The sequence below is a fragment of the Tyto alba genome, unplaced genomic scaffold, assembly GCF_018691265.1.
Source record: "Tyto alba isolate M040663 unplaced genomic scaffold, T.alba_DEE_v4.0 Super-Scaffold_1, whole genome shotgun sequence".
Taxonomy (NCBI): domain Eukaryota; kingdom Metazoa; phylum Chordata; class Aves; order Strigiformes; family Tytonidae; genus Tyto; species Tyto alba.
Genome location: NW_024881261.1, coordinates 36,387,240 through 36,403,700, shown reverse-complemented (window position 1 = coordinate 36,403,700; position 16,461 = coordinate 36,387,240). Strand labels below are relative to the sequence as shown.

At 39.1% G+C, this 16,461-nt stretch overlaps 1 protein-coding gene across 1 annotated transcript in view; it reads right to left on the bottom strand.

Annotated features, from left to right (window-relative positions):
* Positions 1-488: 488 nt before the first annotated feature.
* MYPN (myopalladin) overlaps positions 489-16,461 on the bottom strand; it is a 49,480-nt gene continuing 33,507 nt past the window's right edge. The window contains exons 12-19 of the mRNA XM_042788725.1: positions 10,152-10,373; positions 9,454-9,603; positions 8,449-8,528; positions 7,804-7,930; positions 6,050-6,257; positions 5,186-5,351; positions 2,792-2,925; positions 489-800 (exon numbers count right to left, since the gene is read on the bottom strand). Coding sequence (XP_042644659.1) covers positions 631-800; positions 2,792-2,925; positions 5,186-5,351; positions 6,050-6,257; positions 7,804-7,930; positions 8,449-8,528; positions 9,454-9,603; positions 10,152-10,373 — 1,257 coding nt within the window. The 3' untranslated portion in view covers positions 489-630. The remainder of the gene's footprint in view (positions 801-2,791; positions 2,926-5,185; positions 5,352-6,049; positions 6,258-7,803; positions 7,931-8,448; positions 8,529-9,453; positions 9,604-10,151; positions 10,374-16,461) is intronic.

The following is a 16,461-nucleotide window of genomic DNA, read 5'->3' as shown; positions in this document are numbered from 1 at the left end:
CACACAAATATAAATATATAGGGTATACAGCTGTACCTACATGAAACGCTATCTTTATCTACTCTTGAGTTCAAAAATCCTAAGGTTATCTGGCATAATAATATATAAAAATGAGTTACATCTTTTCCCTTTAATTTGTGCTTTGTGATTATCTGGCATGTTTTTTAGAATTACATTCAAAGTCTTGTTGTTTACCCTCATTCAGGATTGCTGTTATTGTCGTGTCAGTGTTTTTGCTGGCAGTATTCCAGCTAAACATCATCAACCTTTACATGGCTTGCTACAGTACAGTAGCTTTAGTTCAAGCAGTAAAAGTGGTATTGGCTTTTAGGTGCTGAAAACTGTGTTTACCATGTAATTCTTATCAAACTACACAGTATTGAATTTATTGCACAACACTCCATACCACAATTACCCTGCAGCAAAATAATATGCAAAAGTCTTGTATGATATGTCATTTGCAACATTTGCAGCAGCAGTACGCTTAATTACATACAAGTTGCTTGTAAACCTTGAGCATCTTGACTTGTATGTTTTTGTTGGTTTTTTGTTTGGTTGTTTTTGTTTTTTTCCCCCCCCCCCCATAGTTCTAGTATCTCTGCAGGTTTAACTGGAACAATTGTTTGTTTTTCAAAGTTCTTCACTCTCCACCACCTTCTGGGTTGGGGATGAAAACAGCATAGGGCCGTCAGTATTTGGGAAGGCAGAAAAAATGTCAAGTCCTTGACCGGTAAGGTTTGCATACCGGGTGCCACCAGGTCGAAGCTTTATTGGTTGTGGAATTTGACGGTGCCACTGAGCTGAAGCAACAGAAACAGAATAGGCTGTGTAAACCTCTAATTAAGTTAGTAAATGAAGCAACAGAAATCAGTGCACACAACTGCAAAGTTGCTCCCAACATCCTTGAAGAGAGCACAGCATTGTTGTTCCCTGTTTTAGGGTCTGTTCCTTCAAATGTTATAATTTCTGTAGTTTATATGTTGAGTTTCTTTATTGACGTCTACAGGTGGAATGCCATGCCTGTTCAATTCAATGGCAATGTTTCCATGGATTTCACTAAGTCTAAAATTTAATGATTTAATCTTTGGAGCTCCAAAGCTCCAGCAATCAAAACTAAAAACATACCATAGCATGAACAGAGATGAACAAACGGGACACGACTCCGATTTTGTACTACTCCATCCTCTAGAGGACTTTTCTTCACGATATTTTTTCTGGTGGTATTTAATTTCAAATTAGTAGTATCAGGATTTTTTTTAAAGAAGTGATAACAATTTTTATTTCCCTCTACTACTTACTACTAGTAACACATTTCCTAGATTTCTAAAAGATACTGAAAGAAGTGTAATCCAAAGACACGTATTCAGTAATTTAAAAGTAACATCCAACATGTTCCCTTATGAACAAATACCATTGCAAATTTGTAAGAATATTTAGCTATGATGTAATAGTTAACAGTTATCATTCTTAAAACACTTCAGAAAGAGGAAATTTATATTTACTAGTGTTTATCCATACAAAACTTCCAGGTCTACACCCAAACTGGACAAAAATATCTGCAACTTAGTGTGGGAGACCTACAATCTACACATTAAGCATTGATAGGAAATGTCTTTCCATGCTGAATTTTGACCCTGTCTATCTAGAAATATTTGAAAGAAAGCCTAATTTTTTCTTGCAGCCCCCAGTTTATTTCTGTTTGAACAATACACTCATTATTTACTGTACTTTTTTCTTTGCACATGGAATTGCTAATATCAGACTATGCTTTCAATTCCCTGATTCCACCCATTCAAAATAGCACAAAGAAAAACGATTTCTGTCACTCCCTTTGATGTGTAAGACCTGCAAAGAGTCTTTAGAAAATATGGTTGGAATCAGGAAGCGTTTCTTTCTTTCTATCTTTTTCCTGTTTGTGCCTTGAATCCTTCATATGAAAATTTAACTTATGTCTTGCAACGTTTAGATACCTAGGGAATTATTTTTCATTTTATGGGACCTTTCTTGAATCAGGCTCTCACCAGCCCTCCCTTGTACATCACGTTACTATTGTCTGTATCACCACAAGGTGGCAGAAAACTGACAGAAATGCGCTGGTGACTTGCGGTTATCTCTGATAATTAAATGGTGATTTTAAAAAATGAGAAATACAAGGTTGAAAACGTGTTGGTTTTGGTTTTGTGTTTGTGTTTTTGTTTTTCCTGAGGGAATGGCTATAATCTAACAGTTTGCAGAATATACTTTCTGTTTTATTATGCTGCTTAAGTCATCAAAGTACTCTCTTGGTCGAGATAAATTGTCTTAGCTATTACATCTTGAACAGATGCAGAGTAATTAAATGATGTGCTGTAGTTCTTGAACTGGGCTGGGGCCTTCCAAGACCTAGGCAAATGTATTAGATGCAAATTAGCCTCCATTAATTAGACCTAGTTTGCATCATACATGCTCCATAGAAGGAGTCTACTTTCTTGTGTGTGATTTATTGTTCCATCTCAGGGCAGGGCTGTAGCACAGGCATGTGCCGGAGGGAACAGAGTTAAGATTCCACTTAAATACATGTTTATTATATGCTTACGTGTCTAGGGAATTAGTGAGATGTAAAATGGGAGTAGAGGGTATTGTACAAAATTCTTCCTTTGTTTTTTCTCTTTATTTGCCTTCAAACTGATGCAAGAGAGCTAACTGGCCATTTAGCTGTCTCATTTTACCTCCACCCTGGTGGCCGTATTAAGCTGTGGCCATGTCAAAGAAAATAAATTCTGATTTGTTTTACTTAGTAGCCCATACCTACCGTATATATCAAGTCTAGCAGTACAAGAGACAATACCAGCTTCATTTTTTGCCGACAAGGTATACCAGCCAGCATCTGCTTTCTTGGCAGGTTGAATGAGGAGGCAGACATACCCTGTTGTATCTTGATGCATGCTGGGAAAACAAGTGATTTGGAATTAGTATTTCTCAAGAGCATATCAACTTTGAGATTTTACAGTATGTACATTAAATATGGAATAGATAAGTTGGAACTTCTATTCTTAAAGAGGTAGCAGTCCAAGACATTTATAGTCAATAGATTTGCTTTCAGTATGGCCTGAGGCAATGATCAGAGTAGCTGAAATCTGTTCTTGCTCCTGTCAGTTGTGCAAAGCCATGGTGTGGCAGTGTCAGCTGAACTGTTGCTCTGTATGTGTTAATATTGGAATTGTTTATTGAATTCCAATGAGCTAAACCCACACAAAGCTACTCCACAGTCGTATTGTATTTTTTCCTAGTTCAGAAGCTGGAAGAATAACATAACAAAATATAAAGAACATTTGTACAAAACTCGTATTTTTCACAACAATAACCAGAGCCAGTCAGAAACTGTCTTATGGCACCCTTTTCCATGAGAAAATAACTGAGTGGCAAAATCTTTAAGGTTTCTTTGGCCGACACTCTAAAATAAACCTGCTTCATTATTCCCTCCTCTTCCTTTGCTCTTCGGTGATCCAAGACTTTCTGGCTGCAGTTTCTGGAAAAACTATTCGGTAGTTTATCTGAGAACTGAGGTTACTCTGCTCTCTAGGCTGTGGTTGGTCCTTTTTATCAACCCAAGCGTTTCCCTTATTATAAAGGAAGAGCTGGGAGATGAGCACATCAGAATATTTGAAATTGCAGGAAGTTCCGAAATTTGAGAGTTTGTTTCCTTATGAACTGGAATGAAACATCAAACCACAGAATTTCAGGTCAAGAGGACATTTTGTGCTTCTAACAGCGCTAATAAAAAAGGGAACATTCACCCATTGCTCCCTGCACTACATAATTTGCCTTATGCTGGGGGTGCAGCAGTACAGAAGCACATGCATGTCCATATCATGACACAAAAAAGGTCTCTTATCTTCAGGCAGGAAGGTAATAGTGAGGCAAGGCAGGGACAAACAAGGACAGTGCTGCCCATCGCTCAGGTGGATCTGTGCAGAACCACTTGCAGCCCTGGGGGCAGGCAGTCAGGTCATGCCTGGCTGAAATAGCAGAGGTGTTACAGGGCTGATGTTAGCTCCTGGCATTGCAAGGTATGGGAGGTTTCCCTTAGTCATTCCTCTAGTGAGCTGAAGCAAAAACTAGTTTGCTAAGCTTCTGTGAAACAACGGGCAATGAGGCATTTTAGGACAGTTGTTCATTTTACATTAACAACACTGTTTGCATGTGTATAACCATAATTCCTGTGAAAGTACCAGTACTTGAAATAAATCCTTGAGTAGTTTTCCTAGAGGTAGAGGAATAAAGACTGCAGACTGTGGAAGATCACAGACAGGTGGGCTTTTTGGAGAGGGACAGCATTCTCTGAGCGGGGACAGGGAGACCAAGTCAGCTTTCCCTCATGATAGGGGTGCATTCATAACAAGTGCTGCTTTGGGGCCTGTTTTCTTTACAGATAGCTTGCAGGGAATGCATGTGAAAATGCAGTAGTTCTTCAAGTTGACCTCAGAGATCCAATGACTGCACGAAATCATTAGTTGGAGCCAAGTGAAATAAAATATTAAAAATCAGATTTATGCTGGAGTAGAAATCTTTAAAAAATAAATTAAAGCAATTAATTTCTCATTAACTACAGCCAGACACATCATTTCATCAGCTTTTCATTTTCAGAGCCTAAAAAATAGTGATGCATTTGAATGCAAGAGCTGAACCCAAACCTTGCTGTGTTTTGTAAGCATGGATCAAAGGCTTTGCCTATGTTTGTGACCAAACTTTGTTATCAGCCTCTGTATCTGATATGTTAAGCTCTCTATTATCCTGCGCTCTGGGGTATTCAAAACCATGTTCTAACTCTTCTGAGTTTGAATTCATCCATAGTTAGAACTAAACTGAGGAAAAAGTAGTTTAGGGAGAGAACAAGGAGTTAAAATGCATTAAAATATAATATTATAGTAACTTTGATAAGAAGATGCGTGTGCTGTATCAGGCCTATGGCCTGAAAGGTCTATCACCGCTCTCTGAAGCAGTGGCATATTATGCTCCATGCCTTTATTCTGAACCAAGGAAATAGCTATCGTTCACCTCACAGTGAAGCCAGCTTTTTAAAACTTTATGTGGGTGAAGGACATTGTTTTAAGAAGAACACCACCTGTACTTATCATACAGGTTTTCATGGAAATAATTGGTCCAACCAGAAGAAACTCCAAGCATGGGTATAACGGTACAGTACCTCATCCTCTCTCTGTTTGATGGGATGGTCTCATTATCCTTCTTCCAGTAAAATATGGGGGGTGGCATTCCCACAACTCTGCACTCTAATCTGACAGGGTACCCCTCAGGAACACCACAGTTCTGAAGCTTCTCCAAAAACATGGGGGCTTTTTTTACTTCCTTTGCTGAAAAAAGAAAAAGAATTGTTGAACAACAATATTTTATTCTTTGTTTTGCTTTCAACAGTATGGAAGAACATGACCAAAAATTATTCTTGTGTTATCAAAATAGGTTGTGAATTTTTAGTGGGATATTGGAAGGAAAGTGAAATGCCATGACATAGCCTTTGTAAGGAAACGGAAAGAAACTAATAGGCAGAACCGATGTTCATAAAAGAGTGTATGAATATCTAATGGGTCTGAACATACTACCAGTGCAGGAAATTAATGCCAGATCTATGAATTTCAGTATCTCACATCTGGTAAGGCTTTATTAAAAAACAGTATTCAGATTTGTATTTTTCTATTTAAAAACATTTTTAAACTCGTAAAATTGGGACTGAAATCTAGGAGACCTCAACATATATTATGAATTCAAACCCTAGGCATTTTCTGGGGAGAAAGTCAAGAATTGCCAAGACAAGAGAGGTAAAGTGATGACAAGACAGAATTCTTACAGCCCTCTGTTAATAAGAGGTGTACACCTGTCGACTGAGCACCACGTCCATTTCTCTCCATCAGATGAGTTTTGTAGCTGTTGAATTCTCCTATTATCAGTGGATTAACTATTTATTTATACTTGTTTGTAGGGAAAAGTAAGGAAAGTTTGAAGAAATGTGTATCACTAACTTCATCATTGTAGCTAGTTTTTCAATGATTCTTACCTACAACAGTGAGCTCCAGACTGAATGAATTTTGTCCTGTTTTATTAGTGGCAAGGCAAGTGTAAGTTCCGGCATCATTTTGTGAGAGAGGATCAATAAGCAGAGAGTGAACTCCAGTCTCTCTGACCAGCATCTTGTGGGTGCCATCTGGTAGCACAGGTTTGCCGTTCAGAAGCCATATCAGGTCTGGAGTTGGTAACCCACTCACCTAACAGACAATGAAACAGCTAGAGACAAATGTCAAACTGGCAGAGATTTTAGTAAATTCATAGATAAGCCTTTTTTTCAGATACCGTCTGAATGCTGTCAGAATCTAAAACAGAAAGATTTTTTTTTTCTTAAATTTTTCAGTTTATGTTTTGCTGCTGATTAGTTCCAAGAGGGAGAAAAACAGAAAACAAACAAGCAACAAAATCCCAAGAGAAACAAGCACATGAAATGCCTACATTCTTCTTAGTCAGAAAGGAAGAAACTTGGTTATATATCAGATTCACAAAAGACTTTTAGTAATCTTGTAGTTTCCTTTTTTTTTTTTTTTTATTTTTAGTGCTGAGTATAAATAAAACCCCTGAATTTAAACCACTACAGAGTTTAACAGAGATGAAAAAGAGTTCTATACAAATGACTTTGTATTTCATAAAATTTCACAGATGATATAGTTCTTTGTAGCTGTTAAACTTGCATGTTTTAGAACACTATAGATTAAGTATTTTTTAGAAGGATTATTAGATTGTATTTTAAAGTTCTTTCCAATGCATGGAAGTACTTACTCATGTCCAAAATATTGCTTTCCAAGCCACATTCTGCAAACCAGAGAAAGAGGGAAGTGGAACTTGCCTGAACGAGGACTGCTGTCTTCCAGGTTTGTGCAATACCAGGCATGCTTTAAGGCTTCACAAGCTCTGCCAGGATAGCAGAGCTAAGAATAACCAAATTCTTTGGCATGCTCCCTAGTAAACTTTACACTGTAAATTAAGTAGTAATGATTCTTGTTCATCTTCAGGGCATAAACTTCTGCTTCAGAGTGTCTACCCTCTTCAGGGTAGGAGACATTCTGGAGCATGGAAGAGGTCTGTGTCAGCACTGTTACCTTTGCTGTGCTACCAGGACATAGAGGGACTACCACAACATATTGGAGCAGATGAGTTTCTTAAAGCTGTTCAGTAACAGGATGTTCACTGTGTGTGCTCTGACAACTCTCCCATGTGGGGATTTGAATCTGTAAATGGGGATGTTTCTACATCTGTGCATGCTGGGGAAGCATAAAAAGAACTGAGCTCTGTTCCCTGTTTTCAGCGAGTATTAATCTTCAGTAATTCAGTCCAATACAATGGGAGCGTTTGAACAGAATACAGCATGCTGAATTCTCTCTTTCTCGTGGTTTTGTGCTATTCTGGATTGTGTTCAAGAATCTGATAATGGAGCAGAAGGACCTGTCATTCCCAGATGAACTTCTGGAGTTCGCATGGGTAAAGGACACAGAGAACATATCTAGTAATTTGAACAGCGTTGTAAGTGAGCCTTCTGTTTCTGGGGTTGTGTTTTCTGTGTTCTTCATTCCATATAGCATGTGTTGAAAAGAAATCCCTTGAATCAGCTCAGAGACAATGGCAATAAGAAATAATTTTTAAAAATGAAGCGTTAAAACTTTAACAGAAGGTGTTTATGCATGCAATAAAGAACATGAAAACGTGTCTAGCAATGCATGTGCAGAGGTAGGGAAAGTGAGAATGAGCAGAGGTAACAGTCAATACCTTACAATCCAACCTACAAAGTCGCCCTTCGTGTGCCACCATGTCACCTGGAGCCTGTAGAAAGTATGGCTTGAAAAAGCGTTCTTGAACTGCCTCTTTGTCTCCTTCTGGCACCCGAGGTCGTGTTCTGCAACACAAACACTGCGTGTATATGCTTGGAAGTCAAACTTTTCTTTCCTAATGCTTGAAAAAAGGAAGAAATTGTGGGAAAGGATGAATAGATAGCGTGTGTTAAATAAAAGGGCAGAAAGAAATGGACTGATTGTAACTTAATACTTGCATATTTTCCATTTTGAAAGATTATCAAATTAACTGTATCGTAGAGTATGATACGTGGCCCAATCTGTCCACTTATTTTTGCTTTTTTTGGCTGTATTTCATCTTGCTAATCCATCCTTTGCCTTTAATTCCACTGCAACAGGTAAATGAAATAATACTTTACACTTAAACTTCCCTGTATTTGAAGATGACCTTCAAAAATATTACATTCTAGAAGTGACCCGTCAAGAGGGAACTGCTGCTGTTATTTCCGTTTTGTGATTGAGAACTGAAGTACAGAGTGCACTGAGGTACAGTAGCTAGTGACTTTGAATGCCTTCAGTAAGAAGCATAAAGAAGATCTGAAGGACTTGTCTTTCCTTTTACCTGTGAGGCTGTATTGTTGATATTCGGCCCCGAACGGGGATACTCTGAACCATCAGGTGGCCTGAACAACTGATTCTCCCCTGCAGATCACAACAGAAACAGAATTAATAGTTGGTCAATAGCTCAATTCATTTAAAAGTATAAATATTTAACATTTACAATGCATTCGGAGTTATAAAGGAACTGAACTGTAGTGTAAATATTACTTTTTCAAAGCAAATGCTCTTATCATGTGGCGGAGTGCAGTTGAGGCAGGGGTGTCTTTGTGTGCCTAGAGCAGTGTGTTTCTCAGACCCTTCAAGGCTGTGGCAATGCATTTAGCAGTGGGGTTATGTAAACCAGTTTAAGCAGTGTCTGTCCTTGCTTGTTCATTCCTGCCACTGTGTCTCCACAGGTACTGCCTGCTAGTGCCTTTGTACTAGCATACTTGCTTATGCAACCACACAGAAACTGAAAAGTAGTTGGGCTGAAATATAATTCAGAAAAAAGGAAATATTTAAACTGGAAAAAGTTGCCTGATCTACTTGTGTGTACTGCTAAAGAAACAGCTGAGCCAGCACATAGGGTGAAGGAGCATGGTATTAGGGGATGAGACTATTTGCAGATCCACATCTTTGCATCCTAGATAAAGATTTATTGTGTTTGATAACACTTCCAATTTTGATGTTTTTTGTTTCCCCTTGCTCTATTCTTTCTGCCTGAAATAGCATGTGTGTCTTGTCACCACATCTCAAAAGGTATCTATCAGCAACAGAGGGGGCATTCAGGACAGGAGTTATTAACGTGAAAGAATGTCCTTAATGATTGTGACTGGGATGTGTATGAACAGGGGAGTAGTTTCATCATTCTTCATTACATTTTTTCCTCTCCTGTCCTCTGAAGCCTCTGATTTTTGATACAGTCACCACTCGGTATCAGACTAGGTGGCCCAATCTGTGTTCCTATTAACATATATTAGAAAAAGGTGAAACAAGCATTTTTGTAGAGGAAAATAAAACACCTTACTTGTGGGTTTGCAGCCATAATTGTATAGTTGCCATCATCATCGTTAGTAGAAGCTTCAATGTGTAAAGAACATGTGCCATCTTCTTCTCTGTTCATTTTGAAATGCGTGTTTTTCTTTGAAATCTGCTTCCCATCCTTGAACCAGTATACCTGTAGGGATCAGACCCCCCCCACCAGTGACTTAACACTTTCTCTGTAGTGGAATAGTGACTAGAAAAAACAGGTAGATAAGAACATGACATAAGTTGACCAATTGCTAGTAAAAACTTTTAGAATATTATAAAATTTGCAAATTGATTACAATGTGAAATAGAATGATTCCAGGTTGAACTCAGAAAGCTGCATATCTCATTTATATAGCTGGGCCTGTCAGGTCTTCTTTTCTTGGCTACAGACACATTACTGGTTATCTCAGATCAGTTCTCTTCTTTCAGAGAAGTTAATTTTGGGGGAGGTGTTTATGAAGTTCTGTTTCTTTTGGAGTCAGGTGGTTGTGCGGCAGTCCATACAGCACATCAAGGGCTGATACATGCTCAGGAGCAGATACTGTTATTTTAGAAAGTGGGGGGGAAATAACTGGTTTTAGAGCTCTGTCCACAGAGCCATGTTCTTAGGAGTGAGACTTTCCAGAGGGATGTATAGAAAATAGCAGGTAGTTGATTTTTATTCCTTTACCGCTAACAGTGAGAATGACCTACCTTGGGAACAGGTATTCCAACTATTTTGCAAGTGAATGTAATAGGAGATCCTTCCATTACCCGAAAATGCTTGAGTCTCTTATCAAAGATGGGTGCTATGTATTTGCCTGTAGGGATTTCCTCATGGTGGACTTCATCATCTGATTCATCCACTGGGGTACGTTCAAGGCGAAATTCTATTTCATTCATCAGCCTCTGCTCAAAGCTTGAAATCCTGTATTCCTGCAAAGTGAGAGAGGCGTGGTTCTGAACAGGACGAGTCATGTTCTGTGATATTTGCAGTCATTTGTGCTTTTAGACTAATTCTAAAATGAGTGAAAAAAAAAAGCCTACGTAAACTAGGACATATTGAAACAGTCTGAATTTGGTCTGCAGACACGGGTTCTCACTGCGTCTTAAATTTGCAGAATGCAACTAATGAAACTAAGTTTTTTGAAAGGCAGCTAAAAAATCACACATGTAATTCCTCTTAAGTCCCTATGAAAAAACTTACACACTGTTGATCAAAAAAGATCGTTAAAATATGCCAAATTTTTTAGGATTTTGTGTTCAAATATTAGTCACCTGCTAATTACAGAAATGAATACTGCTATATATTTCAATTCAGGATTAAGTACGAAAACTATACCTACCAAAAGAAAGCTAGGAGGAAAGTGAAATATTTTTAGAGTAATTTGCCTTCAGGCTAAAAACTTGACCAGATTTCTAGCTGGTGTAACTGAGAAAGCGAAGCATATCACATTTAAATCCTTAGAAGATTAAACAGATGATGCAAGAAAGCCAGGGTATTCCTCCATAAATTACCATTTCCAGATAGTTTGGTGTGATTATGAGCCTCTACCTAATCCCCTGTGTCTGAATGAGAAACCTGTCGTTACTTAGCTGTTTTGCATGAGGATGTCTCCTGTGTAGACTAAGAGGCATTTGACCAAATGTCTCTTGCTGTGACACGAGAAGCTTCAGACCAACAGCCAGCTTCAGTTTCTGACACCAAAGCAGTGTTTATCCTGGGCATGGTGGAGCCCTACAGATACACTGGAATGGACTTTCCTGGTAGCAGACACAGCCTAGCTACACTAACATAGACAGCTGCAACAATACCTCACTGAAGTTATTATAAACTGTCTTGTGGGGAAGCTCATATTGCCATATGTAGGTCTGTAGCAGTAACCAAATCAGTTTGCTCAGACCTGAATTTATGCAGTTTGCAAGTCCAGACCTTGCATTCCTGCTTCTAATGAAGGGCACTGACGTCTCTGAGAGCAGGCTTATGTTTTACTCTACTTCTGTGGCAAGTTTGGATCTTCAGAATCTCACTTTAATCTGTCAGATAGTGCTATTAGGACGGGTTTTGTCGCTTTGTTATGGGAAGGAAGTGATCTGTGGCTTGGAAGAGAAATACTTAAGCAATTCCAAAAGTGTAATTCTCATTTTTTAAATAGAATTTTAGAAACTGGTGAATAGTAAATAAGGATGTAGCCTATCCTTATATACCATTTGCTGAAAAACAAGGTTCAGAAAATGCATCTTGTCTGAAATATTATAGAAAGTTAATTAAAGAACCAGCAAAGATCCCAAATCCCTTCAACTTACATCCCATATCATTTAGCCATTCCATCATATTGCTGATTATGCTCTTGACCAGTAGTTCCCAAATAGCAAGGAGCAAAGATGGAAAGGCAGCACACAATTTTAGCTCACAAAGTCTTCTAATTTCTTCAGGAGACCAAGGGGACAGAAGTGGCCAAAGATTGAGAGGTTGCAGAGTTATGGGGACATGGGGATCTGTGAGACTTGGGGGTGACAGGAGCAAAATGTGGCTGCCACGAAGTAAAAAAATTGGAAATTGCCATGGTGGAATAAATGCCCTGGTAATATCTGACATTGGTACTGTAACGGTAGATGTTGTATGTTGGCTTCTTCATCTAAAATATTTTGGGGGGACTTGCTATAAGGTCAGCTCTAGTAAAGATTAGCTGTGGTAGGAAAAGGCAGGCAGCTCAGATTAGGGAGGGAAGGGCTTTGATGAATGAACTCTCTTTGCTGGAAGCTGAGTCCTCCTTCCACTCCTGCCACCTTCTGCAGGGCTGTTCCTTCTTCTCAGCTTTGGAGGAGTGCCGATAACTGCAAGGTGACAGGAGTGCTCACAGGGAGCTTAGATTGCTGGGTCCCCACTTCGAGATACCTTCCTTACCTTCAACACTCTCCCTCCACTCTGACAGGGACAGGCTGCTCTCTGATCCTTTCTTCAAATGTACCACTGAGAGTATAGCTTTGCCAAGCAGGAGTTTTTGAGCTTGTAGGTCTGTAGAAGTGTGCGAGGCATGCGCCAACGGGTGGGAGCAGCCACTAGATGGTATCATCCACTTGCTGAGTTGGCTAGTTCGCTTTGTGGGCTGGCCAACAGCTGGTGATCAGCAAACAGCCTTATAAAGTTTCACCTTGTTGAGCTTTTTTTCTTTCACACAGCATGCCTCAACAAATCACTTTAATAGATCAAATTCTAATCTTAGTTAAGCCTTAGTTCAGACTAAAATCAGAGATTCTCTGATTTCTGACCAACCAAAGCTATCGTTTTCCCATTTAGATGTTTTCCAAGGGAAAGTTAAGCAGTCTGTTATCCTTGATACTGAGAAAAGGCCACTGTGTTTTTAGGAAGAAAGAATCAAGTGAGAATCAGAGATTGACTACTATGTTCTAAGAAGCAGCCGTGTCACCAAGGCATACTGCGGTCATATTTCATTCCTAGAGTCTCCCATAAATTAAGGAATTCAAACCTAAATACTTTGTTGCAAGCAATGTACCGAAGAACGTATTTGTAGTTTTGTTTTCCTTCTACTTCTCTGAGATCTTTCAGTAGTTTCCTTCATGTTGTTTAGGTAGTTCTTGGCAGCAGAGAGCAAAATCTGTGACAAAAAAATTGACCTACTGAGAAAGGATTACCATGAGTGTCTGAATTTTCCAGTAGGACGTGAAGATACTATATGTAATTCTTCTAAGTATGAAATTGTTATGTAATTCTTCTAAGAATGAAATTGTTATTGGGGATTTCACATGCTGTATGGCTTTTGGAAACGTGGAAGCTAATTAAGGATTCATTAAAGTAGGGGTGATCTCTTTCCCTCTTTCCATCATCTGATGATTTGTCACATTAATAAAGGTCAGGGCAACATAGCAAGTATGGTACAGAGAGTCTCATTTCTGCCTGTTTAAACATGTTACTATTTATTCTGTAATGAACCTCTCAAAACTTTTGTAATTATTTCTGGATATTGGTTATATGACAGCATAATTATGAAGGTAGATGCAGTGTTTTGCATACAGCTTTTTTCATATTTTTTATCATATTTGAGCAGTTTTGAGCACTGTTATTCCCTTTGCAAAAATCAACCATTTTTCAAGTGTTACGTATGCTTAGAGGGCCACAGGGCTGATGGACAGAGAAGGTGAAGTTATCTCAGAAGCTAGACACAGTAAGTCCATGAAGAATTTTTATTTGGAGAGGGCAACCCTGAACTCGGATTAGAAAAAAATGAGTGGGGATGAAAAGTGTTAAGACTTCTCAGAGTCAGACAGCATTCCGAAATCAGTAGCCTAGAAGACTAAAAATTGGAAAAGGTCTTTTGCAAGAGCCAACACCTTTTAGTTTTTAGAGTGCAACATAATAAAGAACAAAGGAAGAAAATGTAGGGGGCCTGCATCTGCTTTCACATACAAAATTGTTCCATCTGCTTAATCTGGAAGTCAGCAGACCAGTTATTTACCGCTCTGTGAACCTTACTAAGAGTTAACATCACTCTCTTATGGCAGTACATAAATCTGCCACTGGACTATCTTAGTTGTATACAGTCTCGAACTTTATTGAGCTATATGCATGTTTCCTTAGGCCTACAAAACATAAATGTGATTACTTTTTTCAGAATGATGTAACTCATCTCTAGATCAAATTTTTCTTCAGTTCAGTTTTCTGGTGACTGTGTCAAAAGCAGTGTGCTGATTTTGTCTGGGGTAGAGTTAATTTTCTTCATAGTAGCTAGTGTGGGGCTCTGTTCTGGATTTGTGCTGAAAACAGTGTTAACAACAGAGGGATGTTTTAGTCACTGCTGAGCGGTGCTCACACAGAGCCGAGGCCTTTCCTGCTCCCCACCCCACCCCGGCAGCGAGGGGCTGGGGGGCACAAGGAGCTGGGAGGGGGCACAGCCGGGACAGCTGCCCCCAACTGCCCCCAGGGACGTCCCAGACCGCTCGGCGTCACGCTCAGCATATAGAGCTGGGGGAAGCAGGAGAAAGGGGGGGACATTCGGAGCGGTGGCGTTTGTCCTCCCAAGTGACCGTTACGTGTGATGGAGCCCGGCTGTCCTGGGGATGGCTGAGCCCCCACCCGCCCATGGGGAATGGGGGATTAATTCCTTATTTACCTTTGCTTGTGTGCGCGGCTTTTGCTTTACCTGTTAAACTGTCTTTATCTCAACCCACAAGTTTTCTCACTTTTACTCTTCCAATTCTGTCCCCCGTTCCACTGGGGGGGGGAGTGAGTGAGTAAGAGGCTGGGTGGGGCTTATTTGCTGGCTGGGGTTAAACCACGACAAGCAGGTTTGGAAATGGAAATTGCTAATGACGAGAATAATGTTTCAAATTAGAAAGGCAGTATTGTACTTTTTATACATCCTCAACTGTATAGTTGAAGAATGGGGAATCGTTGCTTGGTCCCTGAAGTTAGTTTTTCATCATGCTGTATTCTCTAGAAGAGGGAAGTAATGGGGCTGGGAAGGCATTACCGTTACACTTTAAAGACATCCTGTTAATGAGTAAAGTGTTGACTCTAGAACAAAATGCTACAGAATGGAGTTAAAGTTCAGTGAAATACTGCAAGCTAATGGAGAATCCAGTATTGTTTATAGATAGTTGAATTCAGTCATCAGTTTTTCATACTGATTTTTTTTTTCAGATTCATTGCTGTCCAAAAGAAGTCATGGTACATAGTAAGAAATTAATAGTGTAGGGTTGCTGTAGCTGTGGCCTACAGATGAAACCAAAAATGCTGATAGAGACAATTAACATCTTTTATTTCCTCTACTCCAAAGGTACAGGTTTGTCTTAAGTTGTCTAACCAAGTAACATAAAGTCAACTTAGAGCAATTATTTTCAAACTGCAATTAACCTAAAGTTTCTTGCCTTTGTTTTAAATCTGAAAAAGTTTTCTGTGAACACAGTGTATAATTTTTTTCCTGACTGATGTGTTGAAGATGTTAACTTCTTACAAACTTTACTTCATTAAGAAATATGGGCAGTTTTTCCTTTTCATATGTCTGCTTGCAGAAGAAAATATGATAGAGGAAGGAATGCATTTCATGGAGTTACTTTGCAGTTAATCATGGACAGGTTTTCTCTCATATTTCTTGGGTGTATATGACTCTGGATGTATGTGCACACAAACATACACACGCAAGTAAAAAATAAAAGCAGCAGTTTGTCAGAACAAATGCATATTGCTGCACTATCAGCACTGGGCTATCACTACTGGCATCTCCTTCTCTGCCCATGGAAGCCACAAGAGTCATCGTGTTTCCATGCAAACACAACAGTCTGTGGCTAGGAACTGTGCAGGCTGACTGCATGTGTTTGGACTGGTCGTTTTAAGGAGTTAGATTCAAAAATACATTTTGAATTAGAAAATAGTAATGCTAACATTTCCTTGGCCCCAAAGCGTTTCCTGTGTGTTGTGCTCATACTTCAGTCTTTGTCTTTCTAGCTGTGTTTGGTGTGCACATATGTGCTTACAGAAATTGACGTACAAACCAACAAGACTAAGTTAACATTGCTGTGAAAATTTTAACAGCAACATACATAGATTGAAGGTGTTATACCAAACTTCTTATAAAGAAAAGGAATCTCTGAAATAAGTGGAAATACGCAGTTGTATAGAGAATATAATTTTGGAGTTTTTTGCTTGTTCAGTGTATTTTCTTCTAGGACTAGTAGAACAGAAAATAGTTGTTAATGTGGCTTTCTGAAGAACTGTTTTTATCACATAAGCCATAAAACTACCTCTGAATGTGATTATGTAAGTGGAGTAGGGCAAAGTGTTTGTGCTTGTGGTTCAGACAAATATTTCATAAAGTGTCACGCAAAGAACAAGTCAACAATATCACTGGGTACAATGTTAAAACTAGGCTGCAGTTCAGCATACTGAGACTAAGGGAAAGAGTACAAAGGTTCGAGCTCTGGTTTTGGGTCAAAAATGCAGGGTTCCAGCTGCTTTTTGGCAACTTCCCTGGAACATGAAATTTTTACAGACAGGGATTCACAA